This window comes from Clytia hemisphaerica, unplaced genomic scaffold (genome assembly GCF_902728285.1).
Source record: "Clytia hemisphaerica strain Z4C2 unplaced genomic scaffold, Clytia hemisphaerica genome assembly, whole genome shotgun sequence".
Taxonomy (NCBI): Eukaryota; Metazoa; Cnidaria; class Hydrozoa; order Leptothecata; family Clytiidae; genus Clytia; species Clytia hemisphaerica.
In genome coordinates, this window is record NW_027103808.1 from 121,847 (window position 1) to 142,220 (window position 20,374).

At 34.8% G+C, this 20,374-nt stretch overlaps 2 protein-coding genes across 2 annotated transcripts; one reads left to right on the forward strand and one right to left on the reverse strand.

Moving 5' to 3' along the window:
- Positions 1-56: 56 nt before the first annotated feature.
- LOC136806488 (large ribosomal subunit protein uL22m-like) lies at positions 57-8,519 on the reverse strand. Its single transcript, XM_067063069.1, has 6 exons — positions 8,347-8,519; positions 3,685-3,811; positions 2,465-2,530; positions 1,227-1,304; positions 734-803; positions 57-374 (listed from the first exon to the last, which is right to left on the reverse strand). Exons 1-6 carry the CDS (start codon positions 8,385-8,387, stop codon positions 151-153), a joined length of 606 nt encoding a protein of 201 aa, XP_066919170.1. The 5' UTR covers positions 8,388-8,519; the 3' UTR covers positions 57-150.
- Positions 8,520-9,334: 815 nt separating this feature from the next.
- On the forward strand, positions 9,335-20,331 carry LOC136806485 (solute carrier family 25 member 36-A-like). The gene is made up of 7 exons (XM_067063066.1): positions 9,335-9,504; positions 17,609-17,672; positions 18,200-18,333; positions 19,073-19,150; positions 19,288-19,391; positions 19,617-19,683; positions 19,782-20,331. The coding sequence occupies exons 1-7, from the start codon at positions 9,458-9,460 to the stop codon at positions 20,254-20,256; spliced, it is 969 nt and encodes a 322-aa protein (XP_066919167.1). The 5' UTR covers positions 9,335-9,457; the 3' UTR covers positions 20,257-20,331.
- The last annotated feature ends 43 nt before the right edge of the window (positions 20,332-20,374 follow it).

Genomic DNA, 20,374 nt, shown 5'->3' on the forward strand with positions numbered 1-20,374 from the left:
GAAAGTCTGCTATTATTTCCCACTGTCATTCTTAAAGAACCAATAATCATCAAAAGAATTTTTAAGTTATCAAGATTCTTTCTAAAACATAAAAATAGGCTGTAATAAATATATACAAATTTCAAAATATTTAGGTCAAAATACTACCTTTTACCACCATGCTAGTGAGTTCTTAATCGTTTTTGGATATCTCAATTTTCGCTCGAGTTCTGGTAGATGTCTTCCTTTATCACGTTTGATGTCTTTACCTGGTGGAACTCCTTCTTTTAGAACGCAGAAATAATGACAATAATAACGCTTCATTCTTCCAAAGCGACCTCGACCATGAAATTTGATTCGTCTTAAATGTTGACCCCGTCCAACGTGTGATTGGTCTAGAATATTTGAAAAACAAGAAAGTTGAAAAAGACACGCAAGTCGGAATATTGTTCACAAAACAAAAATGTGCTATATTTTTTTTTAATTTTGACTACACATCACATGGTTTTTTATTTTTCACTGAAAAACAAGAAAATTTTCTCGAATCCTGGTCCGTAAAGTTCCTGTCTACAAGAAAATTTCATACAGTAAACAACCCACTAACCGATGTTCTCTCAGATACCTAATAAACTGGTCCACAGCTTGTTATTTTTGGCTATTTTTCCAACTCCTTTACTTATTGAGAGATTCAAAAGAAAAGTGCCATGTTTCGCTTCTGGACAACCTACAAATAAGAAACAAAGCATTGTCTTACCGACGAAGAGATGACTTTTGTCTTCCACGCCATACTGCTCAACAGCCATCTTTTGAGCTTCTTCTAGTACCTGTTTGAAAGATATTCTTCATTCACGACTAGTTAAAGAAAGTTTATTAGCTACAAGAATAGCACTCTTAGAAAAGACTTTCTTAAAAATATCTTCACTGTAAAGTCTGTCTCAATAGTTCTTGAGCATTTTTGTAAATAAATCATTTCTAAATCTTCGGATTAAAATTGATGAAAATCATAACGCCCCACAAAGAGCTGTTCTTCCATTGGGATATAGGTTCTTGGCATACAACGATTGTGCAGCAAAAAATTGTTAAAATGTGGTTGGGTTAAAATTAATTCTAAATCCAACTGCATTGATAAGGGGCTTAATATTAGGGGGAGAGAAACTTGAAAGAAACCATATAGATAAAAAATAAAAGAAAGAAGTTAAAGTGAAGAAGTTAGCTTGACCTGTCAAAGCAATCAATCCTATACAAACCTCTTTGACCACAACAGCAGCTCCTTTTGGAGAAAACTGGCATTGAACTATAGCCTCATCGATTGGCATCCGTGAAACCTAGTCAAAATAAAATAAAACATCTAAATTTCCGCATCCCTGATCACATTGTGACTTTCAGGGAATCACAAAGTCATCACAACAATGAAATATTAGGAAGTTTTAGAGATCTTAGAGAGAGCCACTATGTTCTGAAAACATCTATTATGGTGTGCAAACACAGACTTGTTACAAGCAAACTAACTTTTTAAAATGATCCATATTAGATCCATAAGATCACAAAAATGAGTGGTGTGAACATTTCTGACCATTTTGCTGGTCCCCATGTGACGTAATCCTGCCTGTAATGTAACAAGTCTGTACAAACAAAGAATATTGTAGCTCTCACCATAGAGGTATAAAGAAAGACAGGAGATGAATTTGTCGGTAATTGGTCGTTAAAGTCTTTTGATTTCTTTTATGTAATAAATCAAAAGAAATTCTAGGCTCGCCCGATGAAATACGACTTTTTAGTAGAACTCAAGTTTGCTCTGAACATTCTTACTATCAGCATCGAAGATTTCCAGCCTTCTAATATACGAGAATAAAATAAAATTTAGCTCCACGAAATAAGTTTGCGTTCAATTTTGTCATCCATTAAATTTTGTTTTGAAAAGATATTTTCTCAAGCCAGAAAATGAAAAGTTCTTTATAAGCACACACAATTTCAAACCCAATTTGTAGACAAAAAGTCGCTGGAGAATTTTGGAGGAAAGTATTAAGCAATAGAGTTCACCTTGAAGAAAATGTTGATCGAAAAATCTTGTCATTTGATGAAGGATTGCAAAGTTTACAGGCCCTTTTTCAATCCAAATATTTTCTTACACCAATGTCAGAAACAATGAATCTCGTCCCATCTTATTTCCAACACTTAAGTTAGCCAATAAGATTTTACCTATCAACAAAATACCTCGAGCATGAGCACGAGCATGCATACCTCGTAATATTTTTAATCGTAGGGCGAGCATGGTTACAATAGCATACTTCTCCTGTTTCTTTATACCTCTCATGCTCTCACTATCTGGGGGGCTGGCCACAGTGTTTTAGCCATCTTTTTAGTGACTGTACGTTTCTTAGTTGCGACATTTGCATTACTTTCTTAATTACTGAGAATAAGAAGTCTGTAGAGATTTCTGCAAGAATTGATATGTCTTTGGCACATTAGTGGAATACATACATACCAGATTAGCGACTGCAAGCATCTTTTTGGGGTTGATTCTGACATCTCTTCTACAATTAGGAACTTCCTATAAGCAAAGTTAAAAGTTTGGGCATCGAGCTTTTTTAAGCATTATATATATTTCGTGGACAGTGAACTCTGAACAAGAACTCTTTGAATAAAATTGTTAAATTAACTCTTTTTAGTGTTACAAGAACAAATAGCAGAAAATAAAATACAGACAAATCAGGCCTTTTCTCTAGCCCTTGTATGACTCTAAAGTAATCATTCTTGTAACCATGGAGGTAATAAAAATATAGATGAGATACCACTCCTACTATTCTATTGTATTGTATCGTTGATAGCAAACTGTTGCTTTGTTGCTTTGGGAAAAAGCCAATAATTTTGCTTTCGCTCATGGGAATACTTGAGTCGAAGAGAATTTGAATAAAATCACGCTACATTTTTAATTTGTTCATTGTGTGATGACAGTTTTGTTTATAAAACATAAGAAAACCTTGCAAGAATAAGCACAGAACATCGAATTTGAAATGTTCGCTGCTCAGGGAATCCTCGGCAAATTTTGTCAATTTTTACATATTTACTAATACCAATCTTTCAACTATTTTCTATCAAAATTTTGAGGCAGCTGCTATTTTAGATCTAAAGATATTTATAGCAAAGAACCTTCCACAAACAACAAAGAATTCGCAAAATTTGAAGAAGTTTACCTCTCGAAAATTTCCCGATAAAATAAAAACTTCTTTTAAAACTATAAAGAAATTATTATTCGAAAAAAATCGCATTTTACCTAAAAATACGTTTACCTAAAAATACGAGGTTTCGTTGGACAGAATAACTTTACTTTAGTTCTTATAATCTATATCTTGACTGATTTTTGCTATCCAAGGATTGGTAATCAAAGTAGGCCGATTTGAAAGAAATTTCTAAAGAGTTTTATGACTTCTCTGGCTATTACAGAAAAGTTTTTACTCCATCTAACTTTTATTACCTCTATGTTGTAACAGTGCACCACAAAGAAATTCTCACTAATTAAATTTTCGAAGGAAGAAATTTCTATTCAGGAACTTTTTTATAATCTTGAAGATGGCTGAGATACGCTCATGATCAGTCATGCTGACATTTTCAAAATCCTTAAAAGCAAAAATTTTATGCTCTTCAATGACTGGCATCATATTGAGCATATTTTGATAATTTTGACAGAATACTAAATAAACATACAACAAGAGTGGGAGCGATGACTTGCTGCTCTTTCTTCAATTCTGTAGTTGATTTCCCAATGCGTTCTCTTGCAACAGAAAAGTAACTTGCACATCGCATCCCTTGCAATAAACACTTTGACTGTGTGCTATAAAAAAATAAAATTTAGATTTATCATATATACAATGAAATCATATACTTTTGATAATCTTTTAATGTTGAAAAACTACAAAAATACATATGCATATGAATAATACATGAAAAACACATTGATTATTTCCAACTATTAAAACCTTGCATTGCAATTGCTTGGACCCCATTTGATAATTCATCAAGATGAATTCCACATATAAAAGAATTCTATGTTTCCCAATATCTCCAATTCCAAAAATTAATGCCTGTGTGAGAGGATGATAACCTTACTAAGATGCCCTAGATGAGTTAAAATTTACAAATTCCTGTAGTATACAATCAGTTTGCCAAAAAGACTTAAAAATGGATTGTATTGAAACAAGGGAAAAAATAGGCAAATAGCAAAGTCAAAAAATTCAAAATGTAGTATTTTTTTGTGAAGATTTAATACATTTTAAGACATTTTGTGCAATTTTTAACCTCCTAGGTAAAAAAATCCAGCATTCCCCAGGGGGGGGGGTTTGATTCGCACTAAAGCGAAAATGAGTAAAAATGGTATTTTTTGCCCATTTTAAGACTATGAAAGACCAGTAAAGGGTCAAAAAGGTTTCTAAATGGTGTCTTGTACTAATATTCAACACAAAAAGACAAAATAGCCCCAGCGAGATCGTTCAATGTTTCAATTTCAAGCTAAAAAGGCTGATTTTCTCCGATTCTGGGTAGCAAAATGCATGAAAGCAGCATTTTTGAGGACCCACAACTTTTAAACTTTTTAAGTTACACACTTGAAATTTTCTACAATGAAACACTTCAGAGATAGCTCCAGGAAAAATTTTTCAAAGAGTTTTCAAAAATTTCCTATAAATCCATGATGGCGCCCTAGAAATTGAGTTTTCATGCTAAATGCCAATATTTCAAGCTAAAACTTGGTTTTCTCAAGCTAAAATCTCAAAATTGGTTTCAAATAGTGTCAAAGTATTCTGGAAATACTCTGGGAAAACCAAAATGATTTTTGCCAAAGTCTGCCATTATGGAATTGTATTTCATTCTAAAACACAATGTTTTGAGTAAGCTTGAGTGTTCTTCTTAAAGAAATAAAATTCATAATGGCAGACTTATATATGACCATTGTGAACCACTGTGATTTTCCTTGAGTGTTTCCAAAACACTTTCAACACCAAAAGATTTTCAGGACACCATTTGAAACCATTTTTGAGATTTTAGCATGAGAAAATTAGACTTTAACTCTAAATATTGCGTTTTAGTGGGAAATACAATACCATAAGTGCAGAATTTGGCAAATTTCTGACCCAAACCATTTTGATTCTCCCAGAGTATTTTCAGAATACTTTCAACACCAAAAGATTTCAGGACACCATTTGAAACCATTTTTGAGATTTTAGCGTGCGAAAATTAGACTTTAACTTTAAATATCGCGTTTTAGTGGGAAATGCAATACCATGATGGCAGACTTGGGCAAATTCCTGACCAAAACCATTTTGATTCTCCCAGAGTATTTTCAGAATACTTTCAACACCAAAAGATTTCAGGACCCTATTTGAAACCACATCATGCTAAAAATTGTAGTTGACGATCTACCCTAAAAAAACTGTTTTCTTTTAAACCAGCCAACAAACCATTTAAAATTTATCAAATATCTTTGCAAAAAAACAACTATGTACCCCAGGCTTTATTTACATTACTGATATAGATGCCAGAAAAACTGTATGTTACAGTTATACTGCAGTCTAATGACTTTAAAATCGAAGAAAAAATCTGACGTGCTGTTTCTAAATTACGTAACCTTTTGCATTAAAAAAGCCGACAATGCCAGGCAAGGGGCGGGGTCATTTAGTTTGTACCAGACATCATGACGGTCAGTACCGTGGTGGGTTATATTTGATTTTTGGAATTTGCAGTTAGTAACTTGTGACGAGAGTTACCCCTGGCTTATGAAAGTAACCCCGATTGGCAGTACTTTTTAAACAATCACACACTAATTTTTTGATTTACTTTAGCTTAGTTTCTACCAGTAGAGCTGGGGTTAAGTTTGGAACAGCATGGTTATGTTTGTAGCAGACGAGCACGCGATCATGTTCAAAAATAGTGTGACATTTAGTGAACTCAAAAATATAGTATTTCTTGAATAACTTGAAAAATATTTCAAATATAACGTTGAAATTTTATATGATGATCGGTATTTACACAAAGAACATATTTTGATGAAAAAAATGGTAAAATGAGTAAAATGTGTGGTTCCAGGTCCAAATATGTCCAAATATGTATTTTGTCAGCCACCTCAAAGGAGGAAATGGTTTGTTTGAAAATGACACTTGAATCGGTAACTAGAGGTATCATATTATCTCAAAACAGATAAAAGTGCAACATTTTGAAACTGGTTGGTTTCAAAAAGCCACCAGTGTTGTCAGCCACATAAACGACTCATAGCTTATCTTGAAATATCTTGTAACCTAGTAAGCCACTTAATTTCGCTCCAAAACAATTGGAAAGGTTAATCATTCTACTTATCCTTGGTGAAAAAATAAACGGTTAGCCACCAAAAATACTCATTTTATTAACATAATTGTCAGCCAACTTTGAAAATGTCACAAAACAGGCCTTTATTTTTGAACACGATCACGCAATACACTTTTCCTGTATATAATTCGCAACACAGATGTGCGATGTCATCATAGTTCGGAAGGGGGTCACTACCCCCCCTACCCTAGAGCTACCCCCCCTACCCTAGGTTCTTCCCCCTTTTAAAATTTGATACTACCCCCCTCAAAATTTTAAAATCCTACCATAATTCTACCGGTGAAAAAGCAAGAACATTCAGTGTAAATAAGCAAATAATTAGGAAATCTGAATTTGGTGGTGTACGCTTTGATCAAAGGTAAAAGTGAACTTCTTTCAAACTTAAAAATAAAACTTCTAATTTGGGAAAACACAAAAAAACATACCACTGACATCTTACCCCCCCTTTCTAGATGAACCCCCCCCCCTTTCTGAAAACTTCCCCCTTTCTAGAAAAAATTCTCTTACCCCCCCCCTTTCTGAGATTTTCTGAACATCGCTACCCCCCCCTTTATAAAGGGGGGGGGGTGCGAACTATGGTCATGGCTCGCACCCCCCCGCCTACACCTCAAATTTGCCATATAAGAGGTAGGAGCTGTTTGTTTTTCCTGACAGGCGGGGGGAGCGTATAAAGAAGCGTATAATATTCTGATGTATATTACTGAAATTACTGTACAGATTATTTTGTGCACCTGAAAAAGTAATTACCCAAAACATGGTTTTTGAAATAAAAAGATTTTTTGATTACGTCATCAGAAATTTTAATTTTTTTTTGAATTTTTGCGGACTTCAAAAACTTTAAAACATTTTTATTTCAACTGAAATAGTGATTTTGATGAGTGCTTTTTGAGATATTCAATTTTTAATTTTTATGGCGTCATTGTTAAAAACCATGTTTTTGGGTAATAACCTTTTTGGTTGCAAAAAATAATTCCAACACAGCAGGTCTGCTTCAGTCCAAAACAATTTCGTTTAGCTCCCAAACAATTTTATACACAACAATGGAGCTAGCCTGGGCATCCAGACTCAAAATTTCAGAAAAAAAACTCTTACCTCAACTAACATACAAAGTTTCTAAAATTTTAGAGTCTGGTGCAACTAAAACAGTATGGTACAGTTTGACAATGACACAGTCTGCGAGTGAACCCTTGTTGACAGAGTCTCTAAACTATGGAAACTTAGGCAGACACACATACTCTCGGGTACCTAATATAGCGGTCCCCCCGCTAATTAATTTTTTCGAAAATTTTCCACCCAGGACATTTTTATTCCAACCCCCCTGCTTATTAATTTTTGGGAAAATGATTTTGAAAGTTCCCTCTTTTGTCCTAATTCTGCTGTATTTAGTCTCATTTTCAAAAATTTTCCACCCAGGACATTTTTATTCCAACCCCCCCCCCTGCTTATTAAGTTTTGAGATTTTTTCCAACCCCCCGCTTATTCCTATTAGGTACCCGAGAGTAATACATCTTTCCTGTAATTCAAATTTCTCAGAAATGGCCCGGGGAAATGTGCGCTCCACCGTTGTGTATAAAATTGTTTGGGAGGTAAAAAACGTGTTTGTGTTTGATTTACGGTTTTTTCGTTCACAAATAATTTTCGGAGCGCATGAAAAACTGTTTTCTGCTAATCCAATAGTTGTTGAGGATTGTTTAGGCTAGAGCTGTTGCGCTAGCAATAACTGGAACCATTTTAGCTACAAAAACACTGATTGAACTTAATCAAACTGTGATAAGTAATCAAAATTTAAATCAAACTATAGGATAGGATTCGGATGACATTGCCTGGTCGGTCGGTCATTTTTTGAAATGAAAACACACAAATTTTGCCAAGCTGACTTGGTAAGTTGACCCGCCTACAACCTACCAGTAAGTTAACTGTGATTGCAACCAATAGGATTTCTGCTCCCAAGTATTTTCTAGCTTCATCGTAAAACATTGTAAAACTTAATAATTAAAGCATAATAGTATTTACCTAAAGAGAGAATTCGTTAAAACTGATCTCCATAATGACATCTTTATAATTTTGATTGGAGATTTATCTTTCGGATTCCATAGGGCGCAAAATCCAATGCTTTGATTCGGTCAGTTGATAGCAAAAATTCTCCAAACAATAATTAAAAAATAAAAATATTATCGACGTCCGGCATGGGGGGTATTTTTCGGCCAATCATCGATTCTACTTTTCAAATTTTTACTCTCAGCCTTTCAGCTTCTCAAATCAGCTGTTCAGCTTATATTTATTCCCAATAGCATTAACTCAGGCATCAACTTGAATTAGAACACAGTTATTCAATTTGAGAAGTTATAAAGTTAATCTGAGAAGCTGAAAAGATGATCTGAGGAGCTGAAAAGATGATCTGAGAAGCTGGAAAGATGATTTGAGAAGCAAAATAATCAATTCTTAATTTTTGAAGAAGAAAAACTTTAATAGTAAAAAGATATCATAAAACTAAGAAGTTGAAATTATAATCTGAGAAGCCGAATTCCAAATCTGAGAGGCTGATTTTAGATTTGAGAAGCTAAAATTGTGATTGGCCGTAAAGGCACTGCCATGGTCCGGCCTCAAGCATGGCCGAATTTGAAATGGTACTTTGAGGTATAGCATTTAATTGTTTGTAAAAGAAGTGCAGCAAAAACGATAAAGTTGTGAGTTCACTTTAGGATAGACATTCTAAAATAAGAATTTGAAAGAAATAGTAAAATTTTTAACTTATTAAAGTTCTTGAACCTTTATTCTCACTTTAAATCAGAAGATCAACACTGCCTTTTTCCTTCCGCCCATACACCCTTTTTTGGATAAGCGAAAAACAAACAGGATTTAGCTATGCAGTAGGGTCCAACTTTATGATACCAGGGTGTTTATTAGGTTCATAATATGTTGTACATGTATAATATGAAATAAATTTCTTACTACGACAGGATCATTCTATAATATCAGTAAAGTCTTATACAGTTTGGATCGACTATTTCACTAGACATACGCAAGCCGAGCATCCAGAAAGCTCAAGAAGCTGAAGCAACAGGCAGAAACAAAAAATCCATGCACTTTTTTTCTTTTTACCTTTTGCTTTTATGAGTTGTTCATGTCGGACTGTAGGAATTCATCCCAAGTTCATCTTTTTGCTGGAGGGTAAGAGATCCATCTGATTTTAAACCTCATTTGAACATTCTTTCATGATTCATTTTATTTTTTATAAACTCCTTCTTGTCTTCTTATTTCCCAGTTTGCAAAGTAAGTTAGAAATTATCAATTATCAATTATCCTTTTTAGAAAGAGCTATAATACCTGTTTACTTTTTTCTTGTCAGTTTCGACAAGCCATCAACCAACCAAAGCAAATAATAACACAACCAGATATATAAAAAAATTCATACAACCTTTCCACAGTGAACACTTTTAAATTATCTGCCATCATGAAGATGTTCCGAAACTAACCAATCAGGTTTACAATTGGAATTCCTCTGGAAGTTAGCCTGTTAGCTAGCCGGGAAATTTAAAGTTATGTAATTGGAAAATTCTTTTCCTCCCGGGCAGTAGAGAGTCAGTTTGCCAGTGCACGAACGGCCCAAGTGCACTAACGAGCGTCTTTGAACTTGAAAAAACAACCAAAAACAAACTTCTATAGAACTTCCTTTGTGCAGCAGAATCTTCAAACTATTCCTTGCAATCTCTCCAAAAATGAAAATAAACGGAGCACTAGAACAACACCAAACCGATTTTGAACGAGGCCAAGTAAAAAAATCACAAAATTCGGGATTTTTGTAAATATGGCTGATTGCGAGAGAAAATGTTTTTTATAAGAAAATTTTCGCAAGAAGAGTTCTGAAAATGACTTTCCTCTTTTAAAAATCTTTTATCTTCCATCAGACAAAATTTCATTGAAACATGTTAGCTCATTAATTCAAAATCAATAGAAACATATCACCAGTAGTTGATATAAAAAAGGTTCCAGTCCGCGAACGATCCGAACACCATATTCAAAATGAAGACATTGCAACGTCAGAACATTCGAAAGCGCTGGCAATCTCAATTAAAAAAGAAGACACTACATTGCCGCGCTTTTCGATGAGCAAAACTTGAATAAAAGGAAAACAAAAAAATGGACGACAAGAAAATATTTACAAAAATAAACAGGTTAGTAAAACACTAAAGTTCTTATAAAAAAGACGCTTTTTTAGTGAAAAAGTGCGTGGTTTTGAAAAGTTCAAATACCCCTGTATCATCTCGGAAGAGAGTTAAAGTATTACCTGCGAGCAGAGCTCTAATTTTTTCTTTCAAAAGATCGTTCGCAAACTGGTTCCTCGTTCGCGGACTGGGTTCGAATAGCGCTTGCTTTAACGACTTATAATTCCAAGAAGACGCTTTTAAATAAAGTGAAAACAAACTGAAAGAAGGACTTCAAGCTTGTTTACGAGATGGTCAAAAAGGATTTATGTAAAAACCAAAAGTAAGTGAGAAAAGTGAAAAATAAGTTTGCCGTTCGTGCACTGGGCACCCCAGTCTATAGACTTAAACTTGTATATCAAGATTACGGGATTTCAAGTACGGGCCGATTTTACTTTCGTTTTCAGTGGTTTCATTTAGATTTCAAGCCAACATCTTAGCATACTTGCCCTTAGTTACAGGTAATTGTGCAAAAATCCAAAGATAGGAAGTTTTCTAAATCCTTTATTTCAATTAAACCAATAAAAAATGAAACTTTTCCATGTTTCACTTTTTTTGCACTAATTCTTCAAAATAAAAATTTTAAAGATTTAAAGTTTTTCTCTTATTCAATGATTTTTTATGGCACTTTGTTGACAATCTAACTCTTGCATCAAATTCCCCGCTTTCTTCAGTAAATTGAAGATGAGAAAAAACCTAAGCCTTAGAATCACAGATTGAAAAAAATATATGAAGGGTGGGGTTTTACAGCCCCCCGTCGTGCAAGGCACTGAGAGGCCACGGGTGCCAAAAACTAGGGCCATTTGAAATGCAGCAACCTCATTGGTCGAAAATTTATAAACAACTGCAAAGGAGCGCCAGGAAGCAATCAGTAGTTAAGAGACCACCTTCGTTTTTGTTCTAGGGTGGGCGTCAAATGTCAAAGTCAGAAAATTCAAGATGTAGTGTTTTTTTAAGAAAATTTAATCTATTGTGAGGCATTCTGCGCAATTTTTAAGGTCAGAAGTCCAAAATTGGCCGAGCCCCCTCTGGGGGTACTGATTCGCACTACAGGCAAAAATTGGAAAAAATGGCATTTTCTGGCCTTTTCAGGCCTGTAAACATGTCAAAACTATTGCAAATCTTATTTTTTTCATTTGCTGTACTAAACTTTATGAAGAAACAACAAAATAATCATATTGGGTTGAAAATTGTGCCCATTGGAGCCCTAAACGAGCCGTTTTAAGCGAATTTTGGGTAGCCAAATGCTTTTTAAGGCCAATTTTGCAAGTTCACAAACTTTAAACTGATTAAATCACATGCCTGAAATTTTCAGATATGGAAGTCTTCAATAAAGTCTTTAAGCAAAATGAATTTCAAGTTTTTCACTTTTTTCAAAATATCATAATGGCGTCTTCAAAAATCGCTTTTTAGCCAAAAAAAATCATATTTATCAAAAAATAGCATTTTTTAAGGCAAGCTTCTACAAACTGAGTTTAAATGCTGACTGAATTTTTTATGCAGTGATAGTATTCTGGAGATACTCCAGGGAAATCAAAATCATTTGGGTCTGGGATGCGTCTATGTCCGCCATTATGGAAATAAAATCCCTGCTAAGAGCCATTTTTCAGGCTAAACCCCAAATTTGAACTGAAAAAATCTCTAAAATGACAATAGACATGGGCCCGAATTTTCTTTTAAAATCCTTTGGGTTTAGGATAAGGGTATGTCCGCCATTATGTAATTGAAATATGTGCTAAAACTGGCTATAAAATGCAACATTTCAAGCAAAAACCCCATTTTTGACTAAAAACTGCTCTGAAATGGCAATAGACATGGACCCAAATTTCTTTGAAGTGATACTATTCTGTGAATTCTCCTGGGAAAACAAATGCATTTGAGTCTGGGATTTGTTTACATCCACCATTATGGAAATGAAATTCCTGAAGACACCATTATGATATTTTGAAAAAAGTGAAAAACTTGAAATTCATTTCGCTTAAAGACTTTATTGAAGACTTCCATCTCTGAAAATTTTAGGCATGTGATTTAATCAGTTTAAAGTTTATGAACTTGCAAAATTGGCTTAAAACAGCTCGTTTAGGGCTCCAATGGGCACAATTTTCAACCCGATATGATTATTTTGTTGTTTCTTCATAAAGTTTAGTACAGCAAATGAAAAAAATAAGATTTGCAATAGTTTTGACATATTTACAGGCCTGAAAAGGCCAGAAAATGCCATTTTTTCCAATTTTTGCCTGTAGTGCGAATCAGTACCCCCAGGGGGGTTCAACCAATTTTGGACTTCTGGCCTTAAAAATTGCGCAGAATGCCTCACAATAGGTTAAATTTTCATAAAAAACACTACATCTTGAATTTTTTGACTTTGCCCCAAAAATGACTGTTGATGCCCTACCCTATGTTGCAGATTTCAATATAAAATTCTCTCAGTCAGAGATTACTTGTCAATGTGTTGTGTGGTTGTGTCAACTTGTCCTGACTTGTCAGCATTGTATTGTTGTAATAAAGGGAAAGATAAAAGAGGTAAGACTAGCCTAGTTTCTAAGGACTTATATATTAGACTGCCAGGGGAAAGAAACTGAAACAATTTGTTTTTTTTTCAAATATATATTTAAGTTTTTGTCATCAAAATGTTAAAATGTATATTGGTAGATTATATTAGAAATTTTTTCTACATTTTTATATATTTTCGCAAAACGAACACTTACAAAAAGATACCGTCAACTGCGCTAACTTGGGACGATTGGTCGAGACACGGGACTGTTGATAATCTGGCCTGTATTTTCACTTACAGTTAAATCTCTTTGACAACAAATTTATTTTGATAACTCCACCAACAGTAAAGACCTAACTCATCATACAAAAATTACGGGAAACACATTTTTGGACTTTGTACCCTATGCTGCATGCAAGCACTCAAGCCAAAGTACCACAAAGGCGGGACAAAAATCAGTTTTTTGCAGTTTGCAATAAAACGCCACATAGAAGATCTTTCAAATTCGTATGTGAATAGAGCAGTAAAAAATAAAACTTTCCTATTTTTTCTTTTTTTTGCAAAAGTTCTAGGAATGAAAGTAAAGGGATAATGATAATTGAATACTATCCATTGATGATCCGCGGCACTATCGTAAAGCTAGAATCGCTTTGCGTACTCTTAGCTTGAGAAAATGATTGACAGATCATGAAGTTTTTCACCCGCGCGGGAGCTCAAGGGCATTCTGCAAGCATTCTCGGCTCAATCCTCTGACCGCGCCAAAAATGGTAGACTGAGCTGTGATAGATCATTTTGATGGAAGTTGTTGGAATGTTTACAAGGCTCTTGACAGAAAATCATTTGTTTTATTGTCAATGATGACAGTGCGGTTATTAATTTTGTTAGATCTGACAAATTGATGTTTGTAAGTGCACCTTATTGTTTTGATTCCCATTGAAGAATCATATTCTGGTTTTCATGTTATTAGATGCTGTTTTAGAGCTTTAGAGCTAGCCTGACCAACAGTGAAGCTGGAACTTCGATTTTTGACGATTACAATTTTACCAGCTTTTTAGCAATTTTTGCCTCGCTAACCCAAATCTCGCAACCTCTTTACCTTACGGAAGATGGAAATTAGAGTTTTTCAGCGTTCCGAAAAAAACGCATAGCAGAAATTTTTTCATCTTCACAGGATTGATTCTCAACAACAAAATACATCTTTTGGTCTTTGGGTTTGTTTCTGACATTTTTCCTTCAAAGAATATCGATCACTTTACTTTTCCCCTTGAGTGCACGAGAAAAAAATTATTAGCTCGTGTTTTCGCACGGGCGAATAAAGATGAGGCGGCAATCTTGCACTGAGGGTGCTACTTAGTTTCCGCCCTATTTTGCGCCCACGATACAATGGTCCAAACACGGGGGTATTCCAAATGATAAACTATGCCGTTCTGTAAGTGTTTATTTTCTGAGAGATACAAATAGTATATTTTATATTATTAACTTATTTATTTAAGTATTTTTGAGCGCAAATTTAAATATATGGTTAAATAAAAAACAAATGATAACAGTTCTGTTTATTCCTCAAACCCCCGGGAAAAGTTTTTTTGCTGACTTAGCTAATTTTACAAATCTCGGAAAAGAACTCCCATAGGAATTCCGATACCTAACCCGATTGGTTAATTTTGGAACAGCTTCAAGAAAGTCAAAATGGCAGAACATTTTAAAAGTTTCTGAGGAAATGTGTGTAATTTATCGATGCTGATGGCTTGTTGATTCTTTAAAGAAAAAAGATAACAGGTATAGCTTTTTCTAATCCTGGAATATCGAGGTTCCAGCTACACTGCCATAGGAATTCCGATACACAACCCGATTGGTTAATTTCGGAACGTCTTCAAGAAAGTCATAATGGCAGATAATTTTAATAGTTTCTGAGGAAATGTGTGTAATTTATGGATGTTGATGGCTTATTGATTCTTTAAAGAAAAAAGATTTAACAGGTATAGCTTTTTCTAATCCTGGAATATCGAGGTTCCAGCTGCACTGACCAACAGTCTAAGCTTAAACTCCTAAATCAGGGTTAGAAACTAGGCTAGTCTTACCTTTTTCAACAAAGTGCCGTAAAAAATCATTGAATAAAAGAAGAACTTAAAATCTGAAATATTTAATTTCATTTTGTAAGAATAGGTGCAAAAAAGTGAAACATAGAAAAGTTAAATTTTTCATTGCATTAATCGAAATAGGGGATTTGGAAAATTTTCCATGTATAGTTTTTGCACAAACCCTGTAACTATGGGGTGAACACCCCGTTGCTAAGATGTTTGCTTGAAATCGAAAATGAAACCACTCAAAAGAAAAGTAAATTCGGTCCAGACTTGAAATCCCGTAATCTTTTTTATATAAGTTTAAGTCTATACTGACCAAGTGTATAAATCATACTTTCTGTCATAACATGTCTCGATAACTTTCACTGATAGCGCGCCCTGATAACGTACCATTTTGGAAATCTTTGGTATGATTCAGCTATTGAACTCACAACTTTGCGCACTGTAGCCGGATGCTCTACCACTGCACTATGGTCGTCTGGAACGAAGAAGAACCAAATTAGTGGCAAAACGATGGAGCGTTTGACGTCACTCGCGAAATTATTTGTTAATCCCATCGGGCAATAGGCAGTTAGGCAGCGGGCATTCTCTAATTCTCCAATTGGCGTCCAGTCATTTTGAATGAAAACAAAAAAGTTAAAAGGCGCGCTATCAGTGAAAGTTATCGTGACATGTTATGACAGAAAGTATGATTGATAAACTTGATGGAGTTATCAAAACAAATTTGTTGTCAAAGAGATTTAACAGTAAGTGAAAATACAGGCCAGATATCAACAATCCCATGTTTCGACCAATCGTCCCAAGCTAGAGCAGTTGACGGTACCTGAAGAAAATAAAAAAGAAAAAGATTATCATCATATTGCATAAATTACGCTACCTTATATGAATTATACAAAACTTAGAGAGCATGAGCCCTAATATTTTTATCTGGCAAACTTAAGAGGAAAACGAAAGTGATCGATATTCTTCGAAGGAAGAATTAGCCAAAAAAAAACCCATTGACAAAAAGACGCCTTGCGAGGTTGGGAATGGATCCTGCGAAGATGAAAAAATTTTGACAAGGCTAAAAAAGATTACGGGTTTGGGCAATTGAGGCAAAAATTTGCAAAAAGCTGGTGTTTTCTGTAAATCTGAGAATCGCGATAAGATCCTCACTGCTTAGTAGGTCTAGTTTATAGCCTCAAAAAATCTCAGTGGCTTCTTGAAGTCTCTATGATCGTTTGAAAATTTGCTTAACTTCCTTTTTTTTTTCCTCTTAAAATACTAAATCAGGTCCACTTAAGGGCTAAAAGTTACTTTTTGTCAAAATATTGGCTGATCTTCTCTAGCCAACTAATCATTGGCATTAAGGGAACAACTGCAAGAAATGCCAGGTTATTTCCATCAACAGATACAAAATATGTAAAAAAATAAGACTGGCATCTGGCCTTTCCTATCATTCCAGGGCCTATATTTTCAGGAAAAGCCTCAACCTTTCACCGTTTGGTGAATGCTCATCTTAAATATAAGCAGGTTATTTCAACTAAATTAGTTTAACAGCACTTAAATCCTATTCAAAAACTCTTTAGACACATTTGAAAATCCTACTTTCATGGAAGTGTCGTGATTAGACTGTCCAATATATCTATATTAGTGTACAGTAACAGCCTTACTTGTTGATTCTTAAATAACTAAGTAACATTACTTGGGTGTTATTTTATGAGATACTGCAAACAATGCTTTTTAAATCTTCTGGACACGAAATATTGGACAGTCTAAAGCTAATCACAACACTTGGACTTAGAGAAGATCAGCCAATATTTTGACAAGAATTAACCTTTAGAGCCCTTTAAGTGGACCATCAGCAGACAGTTATAAGTGCTTCCAAACCCAGATTACGCTAAGTTTGAAGCCCTCTACAGGAGATGCTAGAGATTTTTTGGGAAAACTTTGGAGCCTCAATTCTGATTCCCTACAAAAAGTTCTTGAAATCCACTGTATAAATCAGCTTTCTAATGTACTTGAATAAAAATTAATTGGCTTTCAAAATCTGCTCCCCACCAGAGCTCATGATTTTTAGGGGTCAATTTTCGCTTAGTAGCCTATCTTTGAGACGCTGTATCTTCAAAACTACTTGAGATATCAAGGTGAAATTTTCAGGTTCTTATTTTCATGTGTGATAGATATGAAAAGTGTCGCTGGGTGATGGTGAAGTAAATTTTAACCCGGTCAATGGGCTGGAAACATTTTATTTTTTTAGGTTCAGCCTCAATTTGAAATTTTTTCAGATTTCAGACGAGGATACCGTGCCTGGGTCCTGTCATATGATATTTCTTTCATTCAATCAAATAGATTTTAGATATTAACCTTTCAGTTAACTCTCGAATATATTTTTCTTTCACGATTTACTTTTTTCTACATTATGCTGAACACTCATATAATGAATTCGACACTCTTTGTAAAAGAATACTTAGCTTTACTCACGACACAATCCTAATTTAATTTTACTTTTTCAGATGTGGTGGAACGGTGGCAGCAATTGTAACATGTCCCTTAGAAGTCCTCAAAACACGTCTTCAGGTTTGTTACACTGCTATATCATAAGTATTTGTCATCTTTCAGTGTTGATGAACACCATATAATATCCATATAATATTCAAAGAACACCTTTAAATGGCTTTGTGGTTTGAGCCCCCCTCCTTCCAATACTTTGTTCATAGTAAGGGGGCAACTCTCCGTAGGACGCCACTGCATGTGAATGGTTCGAAAGTATCTATTGGATAGAGATTGAAATTCTCAGCAAAAAGGTATACGGTTAGGACTTTCGCCTACAACGTCAGTTTTTCGGCCATAAAAACTTTTGCCAAGGCTTATTCGTGCCCCCCTCTCAAAAAAGTTTAAGAATCATATCTACTTTTGAACCAATCACATGTGGTTGCGTCCCACGAATGATGCTGCGGATTTCAAGGGTTCCTCCCCCTACTATCGATACATTGCCTTTACCTTTGATTGAAGATGCTGGAAAAGATAAGGTTGTCCACACTGAATAATGTTTTATTTGAAACAGTAAGGTAATGTAAACATTTATGGCTTTTTTTTTGTTATAGTCTTCAGGGGCTGTCTTCCATCCAGTTGCATCAGGACATGCTCATCTTAACGTTGCAACTTCAGCAGGAAACCTTTCAACCACTGGCATTGGTTATCTTTCTTCAAGGCCCACTGGTATCATTGGTTGTCTTAGGTAATGTACAGCATTTCACTCAGCTAGTAGTAGCCTGTTATACTGTCTCTTGATTCACACCTTTCGTTATTCAGGTTTTTCGTAATAGGTTAAAACACTTAGGAGGCTCAAATTGAAAGATTAAATTGTGTAGTGATTTTGACTGGGAAAACCAGTTGTGCTTTTATATTGCAAGTTTCTAGAGTAGGACATATTAGAGATAAAAGTAAGAACAAATAATTTAATATTCACACTAAAGAGAAATATACCGGGTGTACCAAAAAACTCTTCCTTTGAGTTAAATTTTCTCGAGAACCACGTGAATTTTTTAGAAAATTCTTCTGTTACAGCTTTTATTTGTAATTAAACACATAATTTCAGGAACAGAAACCTTATATCAGGGGTAAACTTCGTCCTCGAAAATATTTTTACCAGTTTCACAGAATTCTGCGTCAGATTTCAGGTTCATTTTAAATCACTAAAGCAAAGAAGCTGCTTCTGTTTGATTTGATTGGTTGATTATTAAGGTTTCCGACCACATTCTTAAAGTAACTTAAAGTAACTTTATATTATTCATTTTAGCATAATTTTTGACCTATGACCTATCCAAATCTAAGTTTACCGATTCTCTTCTCCTTGCAAAGGGATTCATCTTTTAAAAAATTCATGGATCTCGAAAAAATTCACTTCTAAGAGAGAAACCTTTAGGTTGCGCACCCCGTAGCACATCAACTGATTTCATGGTTACTTTTGTTTTCAGGCACATGGTCAAAACTGAAGGTTTTAGATCATTGTACAAAGGACTTGGTCCAAACATTATTGGTGTTGCTCCTGCAAGGTATTAGAAATGAATAACATATCTCTTCATACGTCAGAGCATGTCAATTTTAGTTATTACTTCTCTAGCTTCTATGTGACTTTGACTCTGCTATTGAGATGATTGTGTCTCATTTTTTTATTACTTCTTTCTTTCAGAGCGATTTATTTTGCAGTTTATGCCAAGTCATCGCGGTTTATCATTCGTTCTGGTACTGACAAAGACAGCCCACTTGTTCATATGTGCGCCGGTGCTTCTGCAGGTCTGTCTCTCCTTACAGCTCACTTCGACGTGTGATAGAGCAAATAACGTTTTTTTTTCATCTGCTGCTCTTACTTTTTTTAAGACTTTCTAAACTTAAAAACGCTCTACTTATTCACTAAATTTGATGGCATTTAGCTCTTACCCGGATCGTTGTAAAAAAACTAGTAGGCGATTAAACTTGGTAAATTAATATTATGTCGAACTCAAACATTTTTCACTTTAGGGTTCATAACGCATACATTTACTGCACCCATTTGGTTTATCAAGACGAGGCTGCAACTGAACGCGCAGTAAGAGATGCATTTTCTTTACCTATTCACGGTAGCTTTTGTACTCTTCATGTTTTTTGTTTCCATTGATTAACCTTCTTCACAATTTATGATTTTAGAACGCGGTCGACAATGAAAAGAGTCATTCGAGATGTATATCAACGTGAAGGAATAAAAGGCTTTTATCGCGGACTTTCGGCTTCATATTTCGGAATCATTGAAACCATTATACATTTTGTGATATACGAAAGACTAAAACGTTTACTTCGTGAGTACCACAAAGAGCATAGTGCTGACCATGCAGATAAAAACAACGTCACAGACTTTATGTTAGCGGCTGGTTTCTCGAAATCAGTCGCTTCTATGTGTGCGTACCCTCATGAAGTTATCAGGACTAGGTTACGTCAAGAAGAACATTCAGGCCCAAGAAAGTATCGATCCTTCTTTCAAACACTTTTTCTTGTTTACAAAGAAGAAGGTCGAATCGGTCTTTACGGTGGACTTGGTACTCAATTAGTTCGACAAGTTCCTAACAGTGCTGTCATGTTTATGGTGTATGAAGCTATCATGTTCACCATTTGTAGTAATGATTGATTGATTGATTGAATGAACATTGTAATGGTGAGAATTCATTGTGAAGCAACCACCACTTCCCATGCATTATGTGTCCGTTTGTATATATTTTTATATAGTATTATATATAAATTTTGTC

What these genes read in the sequence shown, in the direction of transcription:
- LOC136806488 (XM_067063069.1), bottom strand. Translation starts at nt 8,387, where the DNA reads ATGTCATTATGGAGATCAGTTTTAACGAATTCTCTCTTTAG. An exon ending in TTAACGAATTCTCTCTTTAG is followed by an intron (nt 3,812 to 8,346) that starts GTAAATACTATT and finishes ATTTTTTTATAG; the next exon opens with CACACAGTCAAAGTGTTTAT. An exon ending in TCATCGCTCCCACTCTTGTT is followed by an intron (nt 2,531 to 3,684) that starts GTATGTTTATTT and finishes CTTTGCTTATAG; the next exon opens with GAAGTTCCTAATTGTAGAAG.
- LOC136806485 (XM_067063066.1), top strand. Translation starts at nt 9,458, where the DNA reads ATGTCGGACTGTAGGAATTCATCCCAAGTTCATCTTTTTGCTGGAGG. An exon ending in GGTATCATTGGTTGTCTTAG is followed by an intron (nt 18,334 to 19,072) that starts GTAATGTACAGC and finishes TTTTGTTTTCAG; the next exon opens with GCACATGGTCAAAACTGAAG. An exon ending in ATTGGTGTTGCTCCTGCAAG is followed by an intron (nt 19,151 to 19,287) that starts GTATTAGAAATG and finishes TCTTTCTTTCAG; the next exon opens with AGCGATTTATTTTGCAGTTT.